We start from the raw sequence: 23,126 nt of genomic DNA on the forward strand, positions 1-23,126 counted from the left end.
CTATAATGTACTTGAGAGTCTTACCATGTAGAGTGTTAAAGGTTATCAGTCAAATCTTAAAATCAATTCTCATACTTACAGGCAGAAAGGAGGAGGAGATGGGTTAATGTTTTGTTGTCTTCTACATTTGGAATAAACTAGAGGTGGGCGATTTACTTTGGGCTGTTGCACTGCAAGGATGACTTCATGTAAATCTGTGAGCATTAAAAGCTATTTAATTTGGGCTACGGTCCTCAGCTGGAGGAACCAAGACTATACTACTTAAGAACCTTAATTTACAAACCAAAGGACATTTGACATTGACATTGATAGTTTAGGTTCTATGAAATAAGTTTTTAAATATGCTGGAAACCATTTGGGTGGCAACACTTTATTCCCAAAATATTTGATAAAAATACCGTTATGCCTTGGAAACATTACATTCCACAGTCACATAAGTTTCAGATTTCTTAGTTACTCAGCAGATTATTTTGAATAAGAACAAAGTCAACAGGTTTATTAAAAGAGAATGCTGTCTAAATATGTCTTGGAAGCAAGGTAATATCAAGAAAATCTAATTAGTAATAAACAGCAAAGTATTTTACACTTTGTGTTCAAGTTTAGATTTAAGAGCTTAATAAATACACAATTGTGTTAAGTTTTAATAATTGTACAAAACCTGAGCATTAATCCGTATTTTTGAAATAGCACCTAGTCTTCATATAATGCTGGCAGCTGAATGTAAATATCAAAACTGATTAAGAAATGGGAATATTTAGACCAGCAGTTACATCAATCTACATATGAACATCATGTAAATGTATCGAAAAGTGCAGTTATTTGTCCTTCGAGCTATATAGTATGATGTTATTCCATCAACAAATGCAGTTTTCAAATTAACTCTGTTGGACCTGTTATATCAGAGAGGTAAGTGAACATATTGCAAGCTCAAGTCCCACTGAACCGGTGGCTAAAATGGTAGAAGAACAAAGAGACTGTCAGATCTCTCCTGCTAGACAAACTTATGAAGGCATAAGTGCTGATGAACTGAAGGTTACAGTCAAAGTGTACAATCATGGAGATGATGATAATATAGGCTGACAACTTACAGCTGAGGAGTACTTTTCAGATAAATCCATCTTCTTCTGAAGATGTTATTCAGTGTCCCCATCTCAAGGCAAAGCTAAATTGATTATAGCCTTAAAGGTTAATATTAACTAGTCCATCACTGAAGTACATACTTCCTGTGTTGAAAATGATCATCGTCATTTATCAATCAAAATTGATAAACATTTTAAACATGTTCCCCAGTCCCTCAAATGTGAGGATTTACTCCTTTTATCTGTTTTATATCAATGAAATGACAAAAAATTCAATGTTTTGGACTGGACAAAACAAACAATATGAAGATGTAACCTTGGACTACACAATAAATCAATTAATCGAAAAAAATTAATCTTTAAACTTTTTCTACATTATGTATGTTTTGCAACCAAGAATGCAAGGGCATATGACCTATTCAAATTCTCTATTAAATAAATGAATTCATAAAAAACAAAAAACATGTTCTGTAGGAATAAATTTGATGAATTATACGTAAATTATCTTCCCCCTTATTTTTTCATTTGTTTATTGTGTATTTATTACCGTTTTTCACCCCCCTACAAACATTCCCTTAAGAACCATGTTGTTGGCTCCAGAGGAAAGGTTTTGCCAAATTACATGAACGAAAATTATGCATAATGTCCATATTGAATGGGCTGCCATGGATTATCTCACAGTATATCAAGATTACTGCACAGAATGTGTCCAGGACCTCAATTTAATTTGTCACAATGTTTAATTCATGGACATTTTCATTTTCATACATCATAATGCACTCACATACAGTACCTTATTAAATATATGACTTCACCTATCTTCGATTTGAATCTCAAAAGAGGTTAGAGGGCAGCAGAATGACTTCTTCATGTGTCCCCACGTGACATTATAGTAACTTGCAAAGTCAACAGAAAGGTGTTAATAGTGTCTATATATAAAACAAAGGGCACACATCCAGGATATAACCAGCAGTGAGGACAGTACGGCTGTAGCACTTCAGCCCTTTGCTATTATTTTATGAGTCCCTTGTGGGCCTGGAGGGTGCAGGAGAGGAGACGGATTCTGAAAGATCTAATTAAGCAAAGCGAAATGAGAGTGCCGAGATCCCCAGCCCAGTACAAGACACAAATCAGGGGCTGTTGACAGTAGGCTGCAGGGCAATGGGGTTTTGCAGTAAAGGCCACACTCTATCCTCCAGATAATGACCAACCCTACTTCTGTGGTCCTCATTTTAACTTTCTTATAGCTCGAGGTTAAGGGTTTTGAATCTCAATCTCATTATGTAAAACATCAGCCTGTGAATTTATCTGTTTTGTCTTATTTGCACTTAAAGAGGTAATTAGTGTTTTCTCAGTAGCCGGGTAGTGCTGGTGAAGAAGCAGATGACTCCGTCAAGTGTCTTGTTTTGCACTTAGTCAATAGAGAGAAAGACGAAATTAACTTTTTTCTGTGCCTGATGAACAAATAAGAGTTCAGTACTCATAACTCATCGTACTTTGTTTGTATGGTGAGTTGTTTAGAGGGTGTGAAAACATTAAGGAGCATAGTGTGTGTTCTTCCGAATTTTGAGGTGCAGACTGTGTGGGATGTAAAGAATTATTTCTCTGTCTGGCAATTCAGCATTCACATGCTATTACATCTGAGTGGAGAATAAATGTCTTCAGGACACCTGGCGCCAAGGCTGTGACTGTCTGGTCTCTCGGGCTCATTTCTGACTGAGAACAGAAAGACCTTAGAATACAAGGACAACAGGCCTGATTATGTGAGTACACAGGAAGGTCTCCCAACATTGTTGTGCTAATCACGTTAGCGGGCACAGACTCAAGGCGGGACAGATGCTAGGCAAAGGGCAATGGGGTTATGTTATCCTGATTAGAGGAGGCTTTGGGGGGTTTTGTGAATCTCGTTTCCTACCTCGGCGTCACCTTGCAGAGGGAAAACTGCCATCGGTTCTTTCTCTCGCTCAGTCTGTCGGCTTTTTCTTCTGTGTGTCTCTCAAGTATTCACAAGAACTACTGCCCTATAGCCAGCTCCGATTGTGTCTCTTTATTCAACATTTCTTTTCCTGTTATCAACTGCCTACACACTTAGCAATGAGTTGCGGTAGACTACTTTCATTTTTCTTCTTGTGGATTCACTCTGCTAAAAGTAGTTAAAAGCGGATTTGTTCCTTTGTGACATGTTTGCCTTGGTTCATATGAGTGTGCTTAACTCAAATCCCTCAGTGGCTCATATACAAACCTCCACCAGTTATCTATAAATCAGTAACAGTTGAAAAACTGTGCTGTAGACATATTCACAATATAAAGACTGATTTAAGTAAGTACTCTTTCTCATATTTCTAGTCATTCTGGCTGTATATTTTTGAATTATGCACATTATTCAATTTTTTTTCACTGCATTGATCATAGTTCATTTTATCTCATAGTAATGAATTTACATTTTCTGTCAATCAAGTTTAACTTTCTAAAGATTTTGCTATTTCTCTTAACTCGACTCTTAATTTATAATTAGCCTTATGATACTTCCGATATGTAAATCGTACTACATATTACACAGTGCATACTTGTAGTACGTTATGTCACAGTTTTCCTTTACCGGCTCTCATTTTTAAAGAAAACACCAAAGTAAACAAATTGTAAAATACCATAAATATCTATTAATATAAAATACATGAATAAAGAACACTGACCAAAAAGTTAGGTGTCATTACTGCCTCTGCAAAGACGTGCATTGCAGACAGTGCAAGAGTCTGTTTGGCTGCTTTCAATATCCAATTTAAAATGATTCAACACTGCAGGCATTTTAGCTGCTTATTAACTTTTTAAAATGTATGCTTCACTGACACAACTTGTGGACGCATATATGACAGCTGGTGCAGAGGGAACAAAATGACTTAAAATAAACCAAAGATTACAATGTTGTTAGGCTTAAAGTAGCTGATAGCTACCAGTTAAAATATACATACATTGGCTTCAAAACCAATCATCCTGACTTTTAAAACTTTTAATATTTGGCATTCAGAACATGAGTACAGCCAGAAAATGGCAACAGTGTGAACAGACGGCAGAAGTGATAAACTGTTGTGGTGACCCATAAAGTTGGAATACTATAAATAACTGATGCATTTCTTCTGCTTCTTCCAGGATCCTATATGTTGGTGAACTCCTCCCAGCATGCCGTGGGTCATCGTGCTCAGCTGCTGCTGCAGACGCTGAGTGAAAATGACACTCACTGCGTCCAGTTCAGCTACTTCCTGTACAGCCGTGATGGCCACAGTCCAGGGGCCCTACGGGCGTATGTGCGAGTCAATGGCGGTCCGCTCGGCAGTCCAGTGTGGAACACGTCGGGGTCTCACGCCAAGCAATGGCACCAAGTTGAGCTGGCTGTCAGCACCTTCTGGCCTAATGAATACCAGGTACAAACTTTCAGCTCTAAGAAGCCTTTTTCACACATAGTTCCCAGTAAATTACTGGGATAATCTTTCAGGCACGGCTAGTGATTTTCACTATTCACACACCCAGCTTCATTCAGGAACATTTCAGTCTTGCGCCTTTTCACACATGCCATGGCAGTGCTGGAATCAGCTGGAAAAAATGGGGCAAGGGACAGTCCAGCAGATGGTGGTAATGCAACACTTATAGATGCCAACCGCCATAAAACTCAACAGAAGAAGAAGATGAGGGAAGGCTGAATGTACATGTACACGGCGACGGCAGAACTGGAAGACGTCTTGTTATTTTCAGTAACTTGGCGAGCAAGGAGCTATTTTTGTCCGGTGCTCTTGTAATGTATTTAATATTCAACAAGTTTGCGAGACAAGTACTGTATTTTCGTTCGTTGCAAACAAAAGAACTAGAAGTGCTTGTTTATCAAATCACCAGTGAAAGCACTGGCAAGGAAGGCAACATTAAACAAGTCACAGATTCAAATACGTCATCAGCGACAAAGTCTTGTGATTGGTTCGGTCGCTCCACGTGAAAGCGTCTTTCGTCAGACGGACATAGCCCTTTACGTGTTTGTTACGTGTTTTCCAATGTTACACAGCCATACAGTCATTTTCCCTGAAATACCCATGCAGAAAATGTTCCTGAACATTTGAGGGATAGACTGCATGTGTGAAAAGAGAGATTCTGTACGCTTACAAGTGATGATGTGACTAATGTCTTTTTAACTCAGTGTCCCTCATCAGGTTTGTAGTGTTATGACTTTGATTTCATGATGCTTTAATGAAACCAAATGCTCCTCTGACACTGAGGAGTTGAACAGTCAAGAGAGGTTTCATTTTCATGATGAAGATCTGCAGACCCATTGACTGACAGCTGAAAAATGTTACACAGTAAGGTTTGGGTGATCACCACTCAGTTTAGCCTCGAGGTGAATCTGGTGTTAATTACTTGCATTTGCAATTTAATTAGCATTGATTCCCTTGTGAAAATAGCCAATGTTAGTGTTTCAGGGCCCTAACTAGGCCTCTTGTGGGCATGCCTGGTAGAGATTCAACCCACTGAGGCCTGTGTACTGTGTACTCATCCGACTCCAACAATTTGCATGGCATGTCATTACCTACTTACAGTAGACAGACATTGACTGGTATCTACTGTGGGTGCTTGATGTTCTGTGGTCTGTAGATGGCACAGTCAGGTGAGCACAAGGGATATCTATCTACTAATCCAATTTCTTTTTTCTGCAAACTCTGCGGAGCTGTCAAAAAGCAATTAAGTTGAGTAGTGTGCATTTTATCAAGAACTGTCAATCCCCTCGACTTAATTAAATTCTGTTCAGCCCCACAAGATCTGACCTTCACTATGTAAATAATAGTCCTATGTACAAACAGAGGGCTATAGGGTGACACTGTTATACGAACACCACATGATCTGAAATTAAGGTAAACTATATTAGGTTAACAGAAACAACATATACAAAGCTTTGCAAATTTTAGTCTCAATAGAGAGAAATATTATTTTAAGCTAAATAGGTATCTACTACTCTTTCAGATAATAATATTTAAACACCTTGTCACTTTGACCAAGGTAAAATGGGCATTATTTAGTTTATTTCAAAAAGATACAGTATCTCATAAGTCTTAGACACTGGTACACTGTCAAAGCCTCATGGGAGTTGGATGAGAAGATTGATACCACTCTCATTTCTGCATGCCAGATATGAAGCTAATACCAGGAAACCTTAGCATAGCTTAGCACAAACACTGGAAACAGGGAAAATTGGCAGCCTGGCTCTGTCCAAAGGTTAAAAAAAGTCTACCAGCTTGTGGTTATATCTAATTTGTTCACTCTGTACAAAAACTGAAGTGTGGTTTTACAGAGGGTTATGTTCTTGGCCTGATTGTCTGGTTGTCACCATGAGGTTGCCAGGCAGCCATTTTGAATGGATTAAACAAACTAGGTAAAATGTGTTAATTAGAGAGCTTTAGAGGTGCTGGTAGGTGTTATTATCTCAGCAAGAAAGTGATTAAGTGTATTCCCCAAAAGTTGAGGTTTCCTTTAAATGCAGACAAATATTCCTTCTCCTGTCTTGTTAAAATGTAGCGTTCTTTATTTTATATATATTTAAAATGAGAACATAGACAGTAAGCCAAAGGAACTCTCAGCTGTTTAGAAATACCTTTGAAATAAAGACGGTGTGGTCCCTCATTCGTCCAGAAGTGTTCTTTGAAATAAACCCTCTGTGGAAAACCCATTACTTTACAGATGCTAGTGAAGCTGAGGCTACAGACTTTGGCTCTTTATATACTGTATTTTTGGGTGTCATCTCAGTAGCTAAAAATCACTATTCAAAAAGACTGCGAGCTCTACTAATCAGTGCTACTGCCAGTCACACCTTCTCTTGAGCTTTACTCCTCACACACACTAACAACTAACAAGAACTCCTGCCAGTAAAACTGTTCATCAGCTCAGTTTTAACAAATAACTCATGGCATGTTCAGTGTGAATCATTACTTTTACAATACCCTTATTAAATATATTAAATAGCTTGTGTTGCTCTTCTGCTGAATGTTTAACAATGAGTGAGCTGAAAATGGTCAAGTGTCTTGCTGAGGAGCGCTTCACTGCTGACGGATGCAGTGAGAGCTGAGCTGTGATCTCTCTGTTACATAATGGACTCTCTAACCACTATTCTGCCCTGTCACCACATCAGGACAGATAAGTCATGAATACAATAATAACATGTTTTATCCTGCCTTCTCTTTTTCTGTTAAATTTCTGTATGTGCTTAGCGGTTCTGCTCTCCTCATCCTCCCTTCCTCTTCCCCAGTGGAGTTGTGTACTTTCTTGTCTCACAGTCCTGTAAATATCCCAGTAAACAGTGATGGCTCATAGGTGAGTCAGAATTGTGCCGTGGCTTCCAATGAGAGGCTCCAGTCAGGAGAAGGAGGTTTATAATGGGCTTATGAGGAGGAGTAGATGACTCTGAAGACAGGACAAACAGTACAGGAGAAGGAGATGGGCCTAACACTTCAATTAGTATTGACAGTACAGCCTTTTAATAGAACAGCTTAAACTGCTAATGGCCTACCTTTTATGTCATGTGGGGGAAAACATAGTGTTCAAATTAATTAGATTAAAATTGATAACATTGGGGATTTGGTCATAAGGTATTGGCACCATTACAGAAAATGTATTTAATTACAGCATGTAAGGAATTAAAGCAATGCTTTTCCTCTTTGGTTCCTCTTCTTTTCACATTTTACTTTAACTCAGCTGAGCTTGTGCTGCTTCTCAGTACAAAGGGAGCAAAACAAACTGCTTCCTCAAAGTCACATATACCACAGCTTACATTGCTAATCCCCCAGCAGTCAAAAACCTCATCACTGTGGGTCTTGCCTTGCAACACGTCACTGCTCTCTGTTACACAGACAAAACAGAAAAGGGGCAAGTGGGAAGGTATAAGGCTGAATGTTTTCTTTAATAGCATTTTAATGCTAGCTATCCTCTGTTGTCAACCAGCAACAGTGCAATGAAAGCAGATAGGTAAACACAAAAAAGGAGAACAATGGCAGTCTGTTTTAGTACGGTTTGCTTCAACACAGTTCTCTTGAAATTCACCCGAGACTTTTAACTCAAAAGCACGTTTGCTGCAGCTTGTGTGCCTTTAAATACTAGAGGGTTATATCAGCTCCACAGCGAGTCTAATACAATCACTTTGGATTTTAAGTGATAGGCAGGCAGATTTACCCTGTCATTAAACTAGCAAAGCACTCTTTTGAAGCAGAGGTGGAGAATAGGTACTTCTTATCATTGTCTCTGAGTTAAAATAAATCCCAGGAGAATACGCATCATTTTGGATACGGTTTTCAAATCCGCAGGTTTTTCCACCTTATTAGATTTCAGGTCATATTAGAGCTCCCAGTTCCTTGGCTACAGCACCAGGATACAAAATGTCAGTGTAGCCCTTTGCACTGCACAGATACAGATGTGAGATTAATCTCAAGGTTGCTCAGTTCATGATTTAGGTTGTAATGAAATACCTTGTTTACAGCACACACAGTCGCTGTTTATGTCTTGAAAATGTCATTATGGAATGTAATTAAAAACAGTCAAAGCAATTATCTGATTATCACCACAACTAAAAGAACTAATGTGCTGAAAACCAAAATCACCCCAGTCTTATTTGTTCACCTGCCTGGTGATTTGACAAATTATTTTCTTGATTACTTAAAGCTTGAGTACTTTTCAAGATCTTATCATTCATTCATGACTTTGTATCTTTCTCTCTCATGTCCATGTTGCCCTTTATTTTCTTATAAATCATGAGTTCACTTATGTTCTTGTATTTGGTTGCCCTTTATATTAATGTCAGGGGATGACAAGCATTACACACACATCACTTTCTTGTATCACAGTTGTGAAATTGGGATTTGGAGTTCAATGGATTCTGTGGTGGAAATCTGAGAGAGTAAGATCACCTTGAGATGTCTCGATTGAAGATGTCGTGTGTGTCTGGTGTACATTGCCATATTTCTCTCTGCCTCTTATTGGTAGAAGTGTTTGCAATACCTGGAGAACCTTGTTATCAAATATTAAAGATGTTATCCAGCTCCTCCAAGCCAACTAGAGCCGGAGACAGATCCCCCTCCCCTCTTTACCTTCTACCACCACCTCTCTACTTCATCTCCTAGAAAATTTTCTTGTCTTGAATGACTTTTTAGACATGTTGATATTGGGTATATTATTTATCCTCTTTACCCCCTCTTTCTTAATACAATACTCACATGTCATGTCAAATGTACATTGAGAGAGTTATTTATTTTATTGCCCCTCTCCATGCTGGTTGTGAAATAGTCTTATCCCAGTAAGACTTCACTGTAAGAAATTAGGGACAAGATCCGCAGTCCTTGTTCCGTGCAAACGTACATTAGTTAATCAGAAGCTAAAATGAGGCTTTAGCAGTCTTAAGTTAGTTGAATTGAGTGGGTATCTTTGGCCTGATAGTTGTGTGTACTTTAGGTTTTAAATCTACATGTGGCCACAAACCTATAGACTAGCAGGACATATCCGTCTGCCATAGCTCAGCAAGGACACACTGTTTAGGAAAGAAAAAGAGGAATTTCAAGACTAACTTCAGACTAACTTTCGAAGATACCCACTGGTACTTGGCTAACTCAGACCGTTGATGCCTTGTATTAGCTTCAACTGAACTTTGGAATACAATTTTACATGGACTGTAGATTTTGTCTTCAGGAAGTCATTGCACTCTGCCAAGAAATAGTCCAGCACATAGTCCACACAACTTGTTGTTTATACACTATAATTAACATGTACAGTATCTCGTCTATTTATCTATACAAAAATCAAAGTGTAAAAAGGGCAAGTTTACGGGGGGGTTTGTGCTAGACTATTTCTTGGCCAGGCACAGTGACTTCCTTGAGTCTTGTCTTCACAGTTAGGTTGCTAGGCAATGTATTTTGTATAAACAAGATATAACATGTTTATTAGTCAGCTTTAGAAATGCTTTTACTCAGATTTTTTTACCTTTGGGAAGAGCCAGGCCAGCTGTTTCCCCCTGCTTCTAGTCTTTATGCTAAGCTAGGCTAGGCTAACCAGCTCTGAACCTCATGACATGAGATAGGTATCGATCTTCTCATCTCAGTCTCGGCAAGAACGTGAGTAAGCGTATTTCCCAAAATGTTAAAGACAAACTTTAATTCTTTGCCGAAAAAGAAACATTGTAGACGTACAGATTTGATTGTCACAGTCTGTGCACATCAAGCCTGTTTAGCCTCTTCTACCTCTTAAACCAGACTAGCCCACTTCATAACTTCCCCCATGATGCCATTTTGTTTACTTATTAAAGAAACAATTTAGAAAGTGGGAGGCACATCAAAGACTTGTAAATGAAAATCCTCATGTCTCAGCTTTGTCTGATAATATCTCCTTTTCCCAGCTGCTGCCTGCTGAGAGTCCTGCAAGCTGAGCCTATGGCTACGGAAAAGGGTTTGTGAAATACTGTAGAGAGTGAATTGAGATTCCTAACACTCACACTATATTCTCAGACACAGACTGTTATACTTTGACATTTTCCACCTGAACAGATTTACTTCAGCACGTGACCTTTTGTCTGTGAATATTTAAGGAGTTATTTATCTATGACTGCGTCTAATGGTGAGTGAACGCCCTCTGTGTCTAATGGTGTCTCCTGACTGGATTGGAAAAGGTAGAAGCTGGTTTATAGAGCCAGATAACTCGTCTCTTCATTTGTATACATCACAATTGCTTCTAAAAGCCAATATTACAGGGTAATGTAATATGCTCTCCTAATGTGCATTTTATAACTGTCATAAATCACTGCATGTCACACTTTTATTTTTTTCTTCTGAAGATGATTCCTGCATTTTTATCTTTTGGAAGTAAAGTAGTCGTTCATTAGAATAAAGTACAGGCATATGGAAAGTTTCATTGGGAAAGTGGCTTTCAATAAAAATCTGAGAAGGTTGTTTATTGAAACAAATGCTCTGAATGTCTCCCTCTTAATAACCTCCTATCCTAATGGCTAAGAAGACTGCGGATTAACCAGTAATCAATCTCTTATTGAGTGCTTTAGCTCAGCAGAGAGTAATAACACCTTCAATTAGACTTTCAAGACTTTTTTTTTCTCTTCCTTCTATACCATTAAGCCTAATCAGTGTTTGTTTTGTTTTGTTAGTTGGTGTTAGTCTTATGGCATGGCAGTGTGTGCTTACACAGCTAATTCAGGTCAACATATTGAAGGATATCATGCTTTAATCATTGCTGTAAATATTGTATGTTTATGCAGGTACACAATAGGAGGGAAGGAAGGTGGCAAGAGGAAAAGATGGACAGCGAAAGAAATGAAGAAAGACAATGAAAAATTGAAAGATAGAAAGAGTGAAATCAGAGAAGTCTTTAAAGTCTTTAAAATAGATCACCTGAACTTGGGGAAAAAGTGGAAATGATGAAAACAGGAAATGTTAATATCCCTTTTTTAAAGCAGTGGCATATTCCATCTCAGGTTCCAGCAGTGTCTGGGAACAAACAGGAAAATTGACTCTGGCAGAAGGAGATTAGCCTCTGTGTTCCTCCCTGAGCCCAAGGAGAGCAGCCAGCGATAGACGGAGCAGGGTCACTCTCAAATACTGAGACCCAGCAGCCAGGACCTTCCCTCCTGCTTTCCCTTTCACCTCTCCACTCCACTCCACCTCCCCTTCTGTCAGCTTCTAGCCTCCCCTCTCTTCTCTCTGCACACCTGGCTTTCTGCGTCTCATTCTGTCAGGAGTTTTTTACCTGACCCCAATCTCCTCACATCCCATCATGATGTGTCGGTGTAGGTGCCTTTAGGGGTTGCGCATGGCCAGGGTTGTTGTCACACCAATTGTTGCTGTAATCACGTTTACTTTCCAAGTCCAGAGAGTTGGACTCTCTCTGTCCTGCTGACTGTGCAAGGCTAGAATTTGGTTCAGAGGGCCTGGTGTTGTTGTTGTGACTCTTAAATTAGGTGTGCAAACACAAGCGGTTTGTGGTGGTGATGATAATTTGGGGGTCCTATCGGTTTGGGTATCAAACTTCAATACTACACTTGTGTGAAATGTGTCTTCACTATCAAAAACTGGCATCGAATGTCTGGTTAGATTGTTAATCTTGTTTACTTAATTTTTGATGAGATATTTCATGAGTTAAATAATAATGTAGCTAATTGCAGATTATTTTATGTGGGCTAAAGTTCTTTTATGGCTGCTTTGTGTCAAGACAAAATTAAACATGCATTTGAGAAATTTGGCTTATTTTGTTAAAAAAAAAAATTCCTCAAAGTGAGGTCTCGTGAAGTATCATTTTGGTATCGGCACAGAAAATCAGTTATCATGCATCAAAATTTTCAGTTGATACCTTTGTGTCATACTGTTGCTGTACAACACAGAAAGCCATTGGTTAGAATGTATTATAACTTCTTGATATAATTTATATGACTGATGCAATTGAGAAATTTGGCTTATTTTGTGAAAAAGAAAGTGAGGTATTGAAGAAAGTATCCTGACAAAAAAAAATCTTACCTCAAGGTCCACTTTCTAGCTTTTTCCTGAGCTTTCAACCACATCTCAATGTTTTCCTCAGTGGATGGAGTTTGAAACATGATTTCAAAAACTCCAATCGCTGAGGAAGGAGTGAGATGTGGTTAACATATCCCAAAAAGTATCTTTACACAAGGTCCACTTACTATCTTTTTCCAGAGCTTTCAACCACATCATCACCACATGAAATATAATAAAAAAGACTCCATTCGCTGAGGTAGACCATGAGATGCAATTGAAATCTTTGGACAAACAAATTTGTGGACCTGTTGTTAAACTGCTATCAAGTGAACTTTCATGTTCATAGAAAAAAGTCTTGTTTTTGTATCTGCACTGCACCGCAGGTTTTCATATTTGCACCGCCACCCGGTATAGAAAAATTCCAGATTTCCAGCCTTAGGTTAATAATTATACAACACAAATAATCACTGGTGAAGCCACTTTAACCTGTCAGTTATCTGACTTTGAGAAGAATGAGCTCCAATCTCGCATAACCTATTCCAGCTACCGCAGTGTGTAAACACAGACATCAGACACACATATTTAAAGTAGCTTGGAGGATATAAGATAGTTTGAGTGTGTGTGTGAGTGTGTGGTGGTCTTAGTAAAAATCAAGACCCAGTGATAGGAACCATGTTGTAATCATTTGGTCAGAGGATTATGAGAAACAATAACTCAAAGCTGGCCTTCGATCAAACGTGTGGATGGAAGACTGTCCTTGGTGCTGCGAAAAACAAACATCACCCCTGTGTCTCATAAGTCTCTCACCATTACTGAGGATGGTGATTTGATATTGATTAGGTTTCATGAGAGCCCACTGCTCATCCAGCTTATTGTTCCATAGGACGTACGGAGCTTTGTCCTCCCTTGAGTCCCATGGCCCTGTGCAAGCTGTATTATCTGCTGTTATGGCTTCACAGCAGCCTGCGCCCTGAATGTAGAATGGGGCTCATGACTCAGGCGTCACATTGTGTGCTTCCTGATGAAGCTATTATTTCTCCTGGCCCTGCGGACTGAGGCAAAATGTATCCATCTCTCTATTTTCATGCCTGTATCTTTCTCTTATTTCTCTCATTGTCTAGCTTTTTGTTTTGGGTCAGCAGATGTGCAACGATGTGGTAATGGGCTTGTTTGTAATTAATGCCTCTGTCACTGAAAGGCGACAAGAGCAATAGAATTCACACAGCCATCACTGTTCTTTAGAAAATTGCTCTTACACTTCAGCTTTGAGAGCATTAGCTTGGTCACAAGCATATGCTGTAGCTGTTCATCATGTATTCACGTTCACTTCACTTTTGCAGGTACTGATTGAGGCAACAGTTTCCAGGGAGCGGCGAGGCTACATTGCCATAGATGACATCATGGTGCTCAACTATCCCTGCTGTAAGTGCCACTTCTGTCAATGAATTGCAATTACAGAAGGTGCTGGAGGGAAAAAAGGTTTAGTGGTTTGGGGGAAAAATGTATTTCAAAGCAGCATGAAACATAAATAGGATGAGGAGAAAAGTAATGGCTGATCGACCTTTTATATTGGTACTGCAGGTTATCCTGAGTCATCCTGCGACAACAGCAGTGCTATTAAAACACTGTGACACTCAAATGCCAACACTCCCTTCCACCTGAAAACACACCTGCCGTTCTGCCTCCGGCCTTGTTTGACAGCCAAATGTATTTGATAATGAGTGAAATTTTTAATTCTCTCTCTGAAGACTTCCACACTTTCATGTTTTCTGGCCTGACTGGAAATGCAGTGTAGTTTTTTGTCACAAGTCACTTTGTACAGAGGGGTGTTTCCCATCAAGCACTACATTTCAAAGCTTTATGAAAATGCCTTCTGTTCAGTGTGGGTTTTTTGTAACCAATGGCTCCCTGCAGCGGAGGGCTTTTTGTGTCAGTGGTGGAAAATGGAGGGTAGCAGTTAGGTGTGTTGTCAGCCCCTGAGGACGTTGTGTAAAACATATTCACTAACCCCCCTGAGCTTAATACCTGGACAAAGTCTCTCAGTGTCACTTGCACACTCCCTGTAAAGCCCACTGCTGAACACAATGGCTTATCACACATTTAACATCCATAGTCCACACTGCTTTCAAATGACTTATATAACTGACACAAGCTTGAAGTGTAGTTTTCTCTCATGGGGATTCAGTGTCATCTCCCTGTTAATAATTATAAATCCCCTATTTTTATCACTATAGTGTTTGGACATGGACTTTTAAGGCATATCATGTTGCATAGGATACCGCCATTGATTTTATTAAATGAACACCGGCTGTGAGATTGGTTTGTACCCCTACTGTATGCATACCACCCAGTCAGCCACCCTGCTTCTCCCCGAGACAGCAGATGGCATCTTCTGAATGCTCCCACTGTGGCCATTAAATAATTAAGACTCTCATCAAGACCTGAGCATGCCTTATGATGTGGCACATGGCCAGCCTGCATTACTTGGCAGCGAACAGTGTGAGGAAAGAACGAGCGAAAAACCAAAGGGTGTCACAGAGTAAAAAATGAAATAAAATAAAAGCTCAACAAGTTCATTTTTGTGAATTCCGGATAAAGCATGGTTGACATTTCTGTTTTATTCTCCTGAGTCTTAGACTTTGACTCTGAAACCAGTGTTGCACTCCAATGAAATATTTATCACGTTAAAGAGTCCTGAGGATAAGATCTGACACATTTAGCTGTATAACACTGCAGTTCTTGCCAACTGTAAGGCCTGTTTTTTTTCCATTGACACTCATTTCGGTGTTTGTTTATGTTTGGCTCTCAGGCATGAATTATGAATTAACCTTAGGAGGGAGAGTCACTCAAAGGAAACATGGCCACCTGTGGGGTACCGATGTGAGCACACTCCCATTACTACTTACTGTACACAAACAAGATCAGCAAATTATCATCTCCCCCCTGTTAAATAGTGACAAAGTGTTGTGCAAAACCAAGCAGAAGATGTATGAGACCCAAACATTTGCTTCTCCCTGATGCCTCAGCTTCACTGTTACTCTGCCATCTCTTCCTGTCAGTCATCCTGAGTGACATGTCGCCTTGTCCTACCCCACTTCTCAGAGATGGCAGACAGTGCTCCTGGCGTTTACCCAGTGATTTGGCTCTGCAGGGGTCTGGTTCTCACTGCTCTATTGTTAATCATGGAGTTGGGTGAGAGGTCTACTCCCACACACTGACTCATTGGCAGCTGCACACAGCATGTTGGGACATTTTTAGTCAAAATGTGGAGGACTGATGCTTACTCTGTGGCTTTTCTTCTGCAGATTCACTCCCACATTCTGCTCATCTATAGCATGAGCCTAATCTGATGTTGTTTGTTAGCGAGTTATATGGTAATGGCTACTGAGTGACCCTCTCAACACATACATTTACACACTAATACACACTTTTTTGAAAACTGTATTTTAACACTTTATTCCAACTTTGAATTTTATTTTAATGTTATGGACATACTGTGCATGTCCACACAAAGTTCCGATGTGCTGTGGAGAATCTGGAAGTGGAAAGCAAGTATGCAACAACTTCTCTCCTCCACTGTCAACACAAGTCCACTGACATATGCAAAAAAAGCTAAAAGAATCAAAAGAAAGTTTTTTTCCCCGTTTTTGTTTCTGCACCTGCATTTGTAAGTTTATTTTGGCAATCAAAAAATAAATACATAAGTTGTAAAAAGCTAAAACAATTTTAATATTAAGTTATATGCATTAATACAATCGAAGCACAAACAAAGCACAGTGAATATAAAATGGGTACAGAAAGTCAGTACTGAAATTTAGTGCTGCTTCACACTTCACAGCTGAGAAAATCTGTTACTGCTTTGTGTTTTTGGTGAATATTTGTGATATCCAATTAATTATGAACAAGCATTGGACAAAGCTACTTCTCTCAGACATAAATGCCTGAAAAATTCTGTTTATGTATTTGAAAAAAAAAAAGCCCTCATAAAAATGTGTCTTGTGTAGCTGACTAACACTGTGAATGGCTGAAAGGTAATGGAGTCTTTTGATCTCACTGTGTTTCTCTCCTTCTGTCTCTTTAGATAAGGCGCCACACTTCTCCAGGCTAGGAGATGAGGAGGTCAATGCTGGGCAAAATGCTACTTTCCAGTGTGTTGCTGCTGGAAGGGCATCAGAGGCTGAGAAGTTCCTGCTGGAGGTCAGTGGTTTAACGGTGCAGGTTATAGCTAAAGGGACCTGTGCATCTGACTTAGATGTGTGTGAGTTTGTTGTTTGCATCACTTTGTGGTCATTTTGCGTCTCTTTGTAGTCGTTTTGTGTCTCTTTGTAGTTGTTTTGCATCTCTTTGTGGTCGTTTTGTGTCTCTTTGTAGTTGTTTTGCATGTCTATGGAACGGAGTGTTATCCTCCTAGGCACTGCTGAGGAGCCCTTGAGCAAGGCACCGAACCCCAAACTGCTCGGGGCGCCATCCTATGAGGCAGCCCCCTCGCACTGGCATCTCACCATACATTAATGCATGTGTATAGGTCCTGTTTGTGCATGTGTGTATTTCAAGCGTGTGTGTGTGGAAAACTGAATTTTCCCTAGAGGGATTAATAATGTATGCCTTCTTTGTAGTCGTTTTGCATCTCTTTGTGGTTGATTTGCTTCTCTTTATAGTCATTTGATTACTGATACCTGAGACTTCATTCCCAATCACAATGTGTAACTTAACTCTCTACATACATAACTGCATTTTTAAGTGGATGGTGTTACCCTAAATAATCATTGCAACAAGGTTTTCTCTATTTTTTAATCATTATGTGTCCCAGATGTGTTTTGTGCTTAAATAAAGATTGTAGACAGTGGTTCTAATGCTGTGAAGGCCATGAAGGCCTTGATGCCTCCTCACTTCACTGCCTTTAAAAAGTTACATTGCCTATAGAATCATTGTGTTCTCTGCTTTCCTCACTGCCTCCTGTTTTTATTCAGATCATGTGCTGTGCTTAGATATCTGTCTTTTCATCTAGAATGACTTGCTGTGTGAAGGTCAGACAGTGAATACGATCCTTAACTCTAGTGGGAATAACTCTGTGGTCTTAAAGTCCTCCTCTTTATGTAGCCTTGATTAAAGGACCAAACGTCATTGTGGTGTAGGGCTCCATTTTTTTCATCTTATGCTGCAATTACTGCACAGTCACACACTCACTGCTTTTGCCAACATCTTACCACCCACTACTGCAAGTGTTAATCACAGTTGACCTCAGGAAAACCTGCTGTATTGTTTGAAACTGGGAGATGTGTGATTTATGTAATTGAAGCGTCGTCATTCCCACCTCTCTGAACACTTTATCAATCCACCCATTTGGTCACATCACAAGGATGAAGACAAATGCTTTGGGTAATTAGCTGGCATAACCATACAGGTGCCTGCTGTAATGAGATCTCCAGGCCACTGGAATGCTCTTTCCCTGCCTCTCCTCTGCCTTTTACTGTCCTCTTCACCGTCTTTCTGTCTGCTCTGTCTGCTTCATACATGTCTGCCTGAGCTGTTTTCTGCATATGAAGTCATATCACTGTTGTTTTCTGTTGTGACCTTTTGTGTTCATTGTGTCTGCCGTACCAGCTGCAGCACAGTCTTGGCTGCACACGCCTGCCATATTAACAGATCGTTTTGTCGTTTCCTCGCCAATTAGCTACAGCCAGATTGTTTACGTAACATGAAGTGATCTTGTGTTAATTTGATTTATCCTGATTTCCCCTGCCTCCTTTCTGTAATCCACAGGCTAGGTAGTGAAAAAGAGTTATAAAAGATACAGGGAAGATACAGGAGTGAATGATTGAGGGTTTTTTTTCCTTCCATGTGGTCACAAGATTTGCTGCCTGCTTACCCCTAATCAGTGGGTATTTGTTTATATGTTTGTTTGCAAAGGCTCGGCCTGAGGTTTGTGTGGTCTGTGGGTTTTTGAAGGCCCAAATCAGAAGTACAACAGAAGCCGAGATGGCCTAGCACAACCCAAAAGTCTCCTTGTTAATCCCAGCATGCTCACATGCTTTGGTTTCTGTTAAAACTGGCAGATCAAAAGGTTGAGTATCAAGATTCATGTCCACCCTTTCACACAAAAAGAATGGCCTGAAAACGCGAGAAAAAAATGTCAGATTCAATGTGTTTTGTTGAGTGGACGTGGACTTGACGGATGCTAGTGGTTTTAATGGTGTGGAACAATGTGAGAAATGCCTCTCACGGTGCAACAGCAAGGTGCATCATACAATGTTCATTTGAATCGCACTCCCTCTGTTTCTCACTTTATGCCCCAACTCACTTTTGTTTATATTCTGTTTCTGCTTTGTGATCTTCTGCTTTAGGCTTAAACGAGCAGTTGTCTCACTGCCATTTCTTCTTTTTTAGTTCTATACCATAACACAAAGTACCAAACATGCTGCTATATATCCATTAGCCTATTTACTAAACTGATTAAATCTTAATGCATTAAAGCCCATCTGCCTCCCAATTCTAACTGCTGAGCAGATAAATGTTTTGATTCAATAACATTGCACACCAAGGATGACTGAGGTTGTAGATGGGCTCCATTAAGGGATGACACTCATGACATGTATTACCCCCATAATCACTATTATTTTAACAAGATTTCATTTGTTTTTATTAAAGCATGTCTTATTGTCATATTGTATGATTAAATCAGAGAGACGGTCCTGCCGTTCTAATTAAATTGCACACAATTGGATAATCCTCCTTTTTAATCACACAGCTCTAATAAGAACTGACCCAGATAGCAAATAATTTAAGTGTGTTTTGTTACATTATTAGCGTAGTGTCCTGGGAGTTCACTGGGCAATAACTGCGTTCAGGAGCCACAGTAGGTAAGGTGTGTTGAGGGGGGTGTACCTGGATGTTTTTAATAAAAAATACATTAATATATGCAACATACAAAATCACTACTTTAAATAACGTAATTAGTTACATTAGCTAAATAGTTAATATAATAAACCTTATATAGGCACAGTATAAAAACAAGAAAGCATGAAAGGAAGGTAGGAAGGAAAGAAAAGGATAGAAGGAAAATAAATAAATAAAAACAAACACTTGTACCTTGAAACAATACGAATACATTTTTCAACTGACTGTATACAGATGTGCAGATGAAGACAGTTGTAAAATATCTTCTCTGGCTGTGGAGCCCTGCGTTACAAACATGGAGTTTGAAAGATGTGGGCATTTACCAGGCAGGGAGCTTCTAATAAAGAGACTATATGGAGTTGTATTATGGGAAGTGTAGGATCCAGGGTTTGGGAGCCTGACTCACACTAGAGACTACAGTAACAGTCAAGATATCTTGGCCTTTGCTGCTTCGACTTTTCTTTTTCTCTAACTGTGTGTGTATGTGTATAAGTAGCCTATGTTTGTGTGTGTAGCTGTTGCACATGATACACTGTATGAGATGACATGTACCAGAGAGAGAGAGAGAGAGAGAGAGAGTGGGGGACATGATGACCCATCCTGTTTTCTCTGACCCTGTCCTTTCCTGCTTTCCAGAGACACAATGGGGATATTTTAACAACGGCATCAGTCAAGCACTTGAGTCACCGCCGCTTTGTGGTGTCCTTCCAGCTAGACAGCGTCCAGCGAACAGATCAAGACCTTTACCGCTGTGTCACTCAGTCCCCCAGGGGCTCTGGGGTCTCAAACTTTGCTGAACTTGTCGTCAAAGGTAAACACTCTCCGTTTTGTTGTCTCTTATTGTTCTCTTTGCGTCTTTCTCCCTCTTCTGTTTCTTTCATCCCAACCATCCTCCTGTTTTTTATGATAACATGATTTTCTGCTCCTCTTGGTCACAGTAGATTACTTCATTTGATTCAAATGAGAACTGAAAATGAAATTGATCATAACAAGCAGTGATAGCCACTAGTGTGAACACATTTCAAATTACCCATGGGACATCATTTGTGCAATCATAGACACCTATTTCAAATTGATTTCTATAACTCCTTAATCATGAATTGTATGGTGCTCAACACACATGGAGGCTCTTTGGATGGCAAATACAATCTCTCTGACGTGTATTGTTTTCTGAGTTGGAGTTGTCAAATAGGCTGCCATACTCAGCTCTTCATCTCTCTGTCATAAAGCTGTTCACTTGACTTGGACTCCTGCAGCCCCTGTCATATCATGTACCACAGATGGTGACCTCACTCCTATTACTCACTCCAGCCCCACAGCCTGACACCACTTTGACAGCATAGTAATGACATAGTTGTGGGATGGTTTGATGGCATAACAAACTCCAGCCCTCACCAAAAGGAAGATGAGAAGGGGGAAAAAAAGGATGTGAAAGATTCCCAATCTCCTCGTCCTCTACTGTATGCTCCTCCTGTTATCATGTTTTATTAAAAGTGATACAAGGGCAAAAGAGAGTTAGAGAGAGTGCAAAATGCATTTTTAGCAATGTAAGCGGCATGGCTCTGTGGATGGCAATATTGGTGTGTCAGTTGGTCGGTTGATCAGTTGGTCGGTCTGTCCATCACTTTGGTCCAGACTGAAATAACTCAACAACTGTTGGATGGATTGACGTGAAATTTGGTGCAGACATTTATGTTCCCCTCAGGATAAATTGTAATAACTTTGGTGGTCCCTTAACTTTTCCTCTATCATCAGGTCAGAATTTCTGTTTGTCCAATAATTTGGTTTGTGACTAAATGCCTACAAAACTAATGGCAATCTCATCAGCCTCGGCTGGATTTGTTTTGATTAATGTTAATTAATAAATGTTAGCATACTAACATGCTAAACTAAGATGATGAGCATGGTTAACATTATACCTGCTTAGCATCAACAAGTTTCCACTATCAGTGTGACCATGTTAGCATGCTGATGTTAGCATTTTGCTCAAAGCACTGCTGTGCCTTTGACAGCCTGTGGCTGTAGACTCTAGTCTTGTTTTGTTAAAGCATGAAGTAAATCCCTTTGATTGATATGGAATCGGTTCAGTATTGTGATACAGGCCGATTGCTACAGTACAAAATGGAGCCCTTTTCCAAAATGTTATTAAACCCTCTAACCAGCAGCTGCCGGTAAATGAGGAGTCAGTGAATGTGCCCATGGAAGGCCATGAAATCCCATTTAGTGTGCTCACACTCTCAGAAAATAAGTACTATTGATACAGTAGTACTTATGTGGTTGTTGCTTTCCTTCCTTTTTTTATAATCAGGACAAAGATGTTATTTTTGGCACAGCTCATTCTGCGCCATGAGTAGATGGGATGGCCGGCTGTAAGTCATGCTCAAGTCAACTGGCTGTAACTCTGTAATTTATTTCACAGGAGCTGAGAGCGAGTCCTTAACGAGACTTTCATAAATCCTTTTTCCCCCTACTGCTCTGGTGAGAAGAGCCTAATCACTCCCTTAATGAGTTGGATCCACTCATTTCAAGACTGTAGTTTGCATGCAGGAATCATGATGAAGCTCTCTTAGTGCCCCATAGAGGACAGCAACATGCCCACAAAATCATTCATCTTCCTCCTTAAGGTACTGTATGTCTCTGGCTTTTGTTGTCACCCCATAGTTGTTATATTTTGATCCTGAGCACAGTTGAAGATGTGTTTTCAGGGATTTTTCAGCCTGTTAAAGCATACATTTCAGTACAGAGAAATCCTTAATTAAACATAACGTAGCACTGAGAGCAGTGTTTACTTTGAGAATAGCTCTGTATACAGAGGGAAACAATGAAAAAGACAACTAATAATAGGCTCAGAAAAAATTTATTGTAAAATAAACAAAGTAAATGAAGAGAAAAATCTCCACAGCTGTGAACTTTAACTGTGAAAGAAATGAGTGAGTTGTTTTAAATATGGCCCCACTCGCTGCTTGCCTGTGGCCTAAATGTGGCCTTTCATTATGGATGCAGTACTTGACAGCCCAAATATGAGCTGCTGCAGGCTAAGGCAAGGCAAAAGGAAGCAGTACAGAGTGGAGGTGAGGTGTTGGTAATGTTGAAAGCCCACAGAGAGGAGGGCCATAAAAGACAGAGGCGCCTCTGCGGGAATGAAGGATTAGTCACAGCCACAGATCTAACTCTGATCTTTTCTCATGCTTTGTCCTCATTTCTTTTGCATTCCCTTCCCTCCTTCACACTGTTGCCCGTGTAATTGTTCAGTCGCTTGGATCTGCCAGTAAGTGACATTTGACCGGTGGGTTCTGGAATTAATCCGTGGTTTGGCAATCTTTACCAACAGTGATGCAGAGTCTCCTCGTTCATCATGGTGACCAGCTGCGAGGACAGAGCACTCAGTTAGAGAAAAAGATGTACAACACTTAACCCTTCAGTTACAAAGATCATACACATTCAATGCACTGGATGCACAGCTGTTTCTTCACTCACTACTTTGCTCAAATGTATGCAAGGCTCCGAATGCCTCGCTAATAGGGATGACTAATCTGCTATTTGTATGCAGTTTGACCTGCTCACATCCTGCAGTCTCTAGAGACTCATTTAAGACTCAGTGGGCTTTAACATAGTGAGAAATCTGTTTGCATACACCTGATTA

General features: G+C 39.8%; 1 protein-coding gene across 8 annotated transcripts in view; it reads left to right on the forward strand.

The window, feature by feature from the left end:
* Positions 1-23,126, forward strand: part of ptprub (protein tyrosine phosphatase receptor type Ub) — a 151,538-nt gene that overhangs the window by 76,345 nt on the left and 52,067 nt on the right. For all 8 annotated transcript variants that reach the window (XM_044207849.1, XM_044207848.1, XM_044207850.1 and 5 more), the window contains 4 exons: positions 4,227-4,498; positions 13,927-14,008; positions 16,668-16,783; positions 20,120-20,294. In XM_044207849.1, the coding sequence (XP_044063784.1) occupies positions 4,227-4,498; positions 13,927-14,008; positions 16,668-16,783; positions 20,120-20,294 (645 nt within the window). The remainder of the gene's footprint in view (positions 1-4,226; positions 4,499-13,926; positions 14,009-16,667; positions 16,784-20,119; positions 20,295-23,126) is intronic.

Source organism: Siniperca chuatsi, linkage group LG9, assembly GCF_020085105.1.
Source record: "Siniperca chuatsi isolate FFG_IHB_CAS linkage group LG9, ASM2008510v1, whole genome shotgun sequence".
In the NCBI taxonomy this organism is placed as follows: Eukaryota; Metazoa; Chordata; class Actinopteri; order Centrarchiformes; family Sinipercidae; genus Siniperca; species Siniperca chuatsi.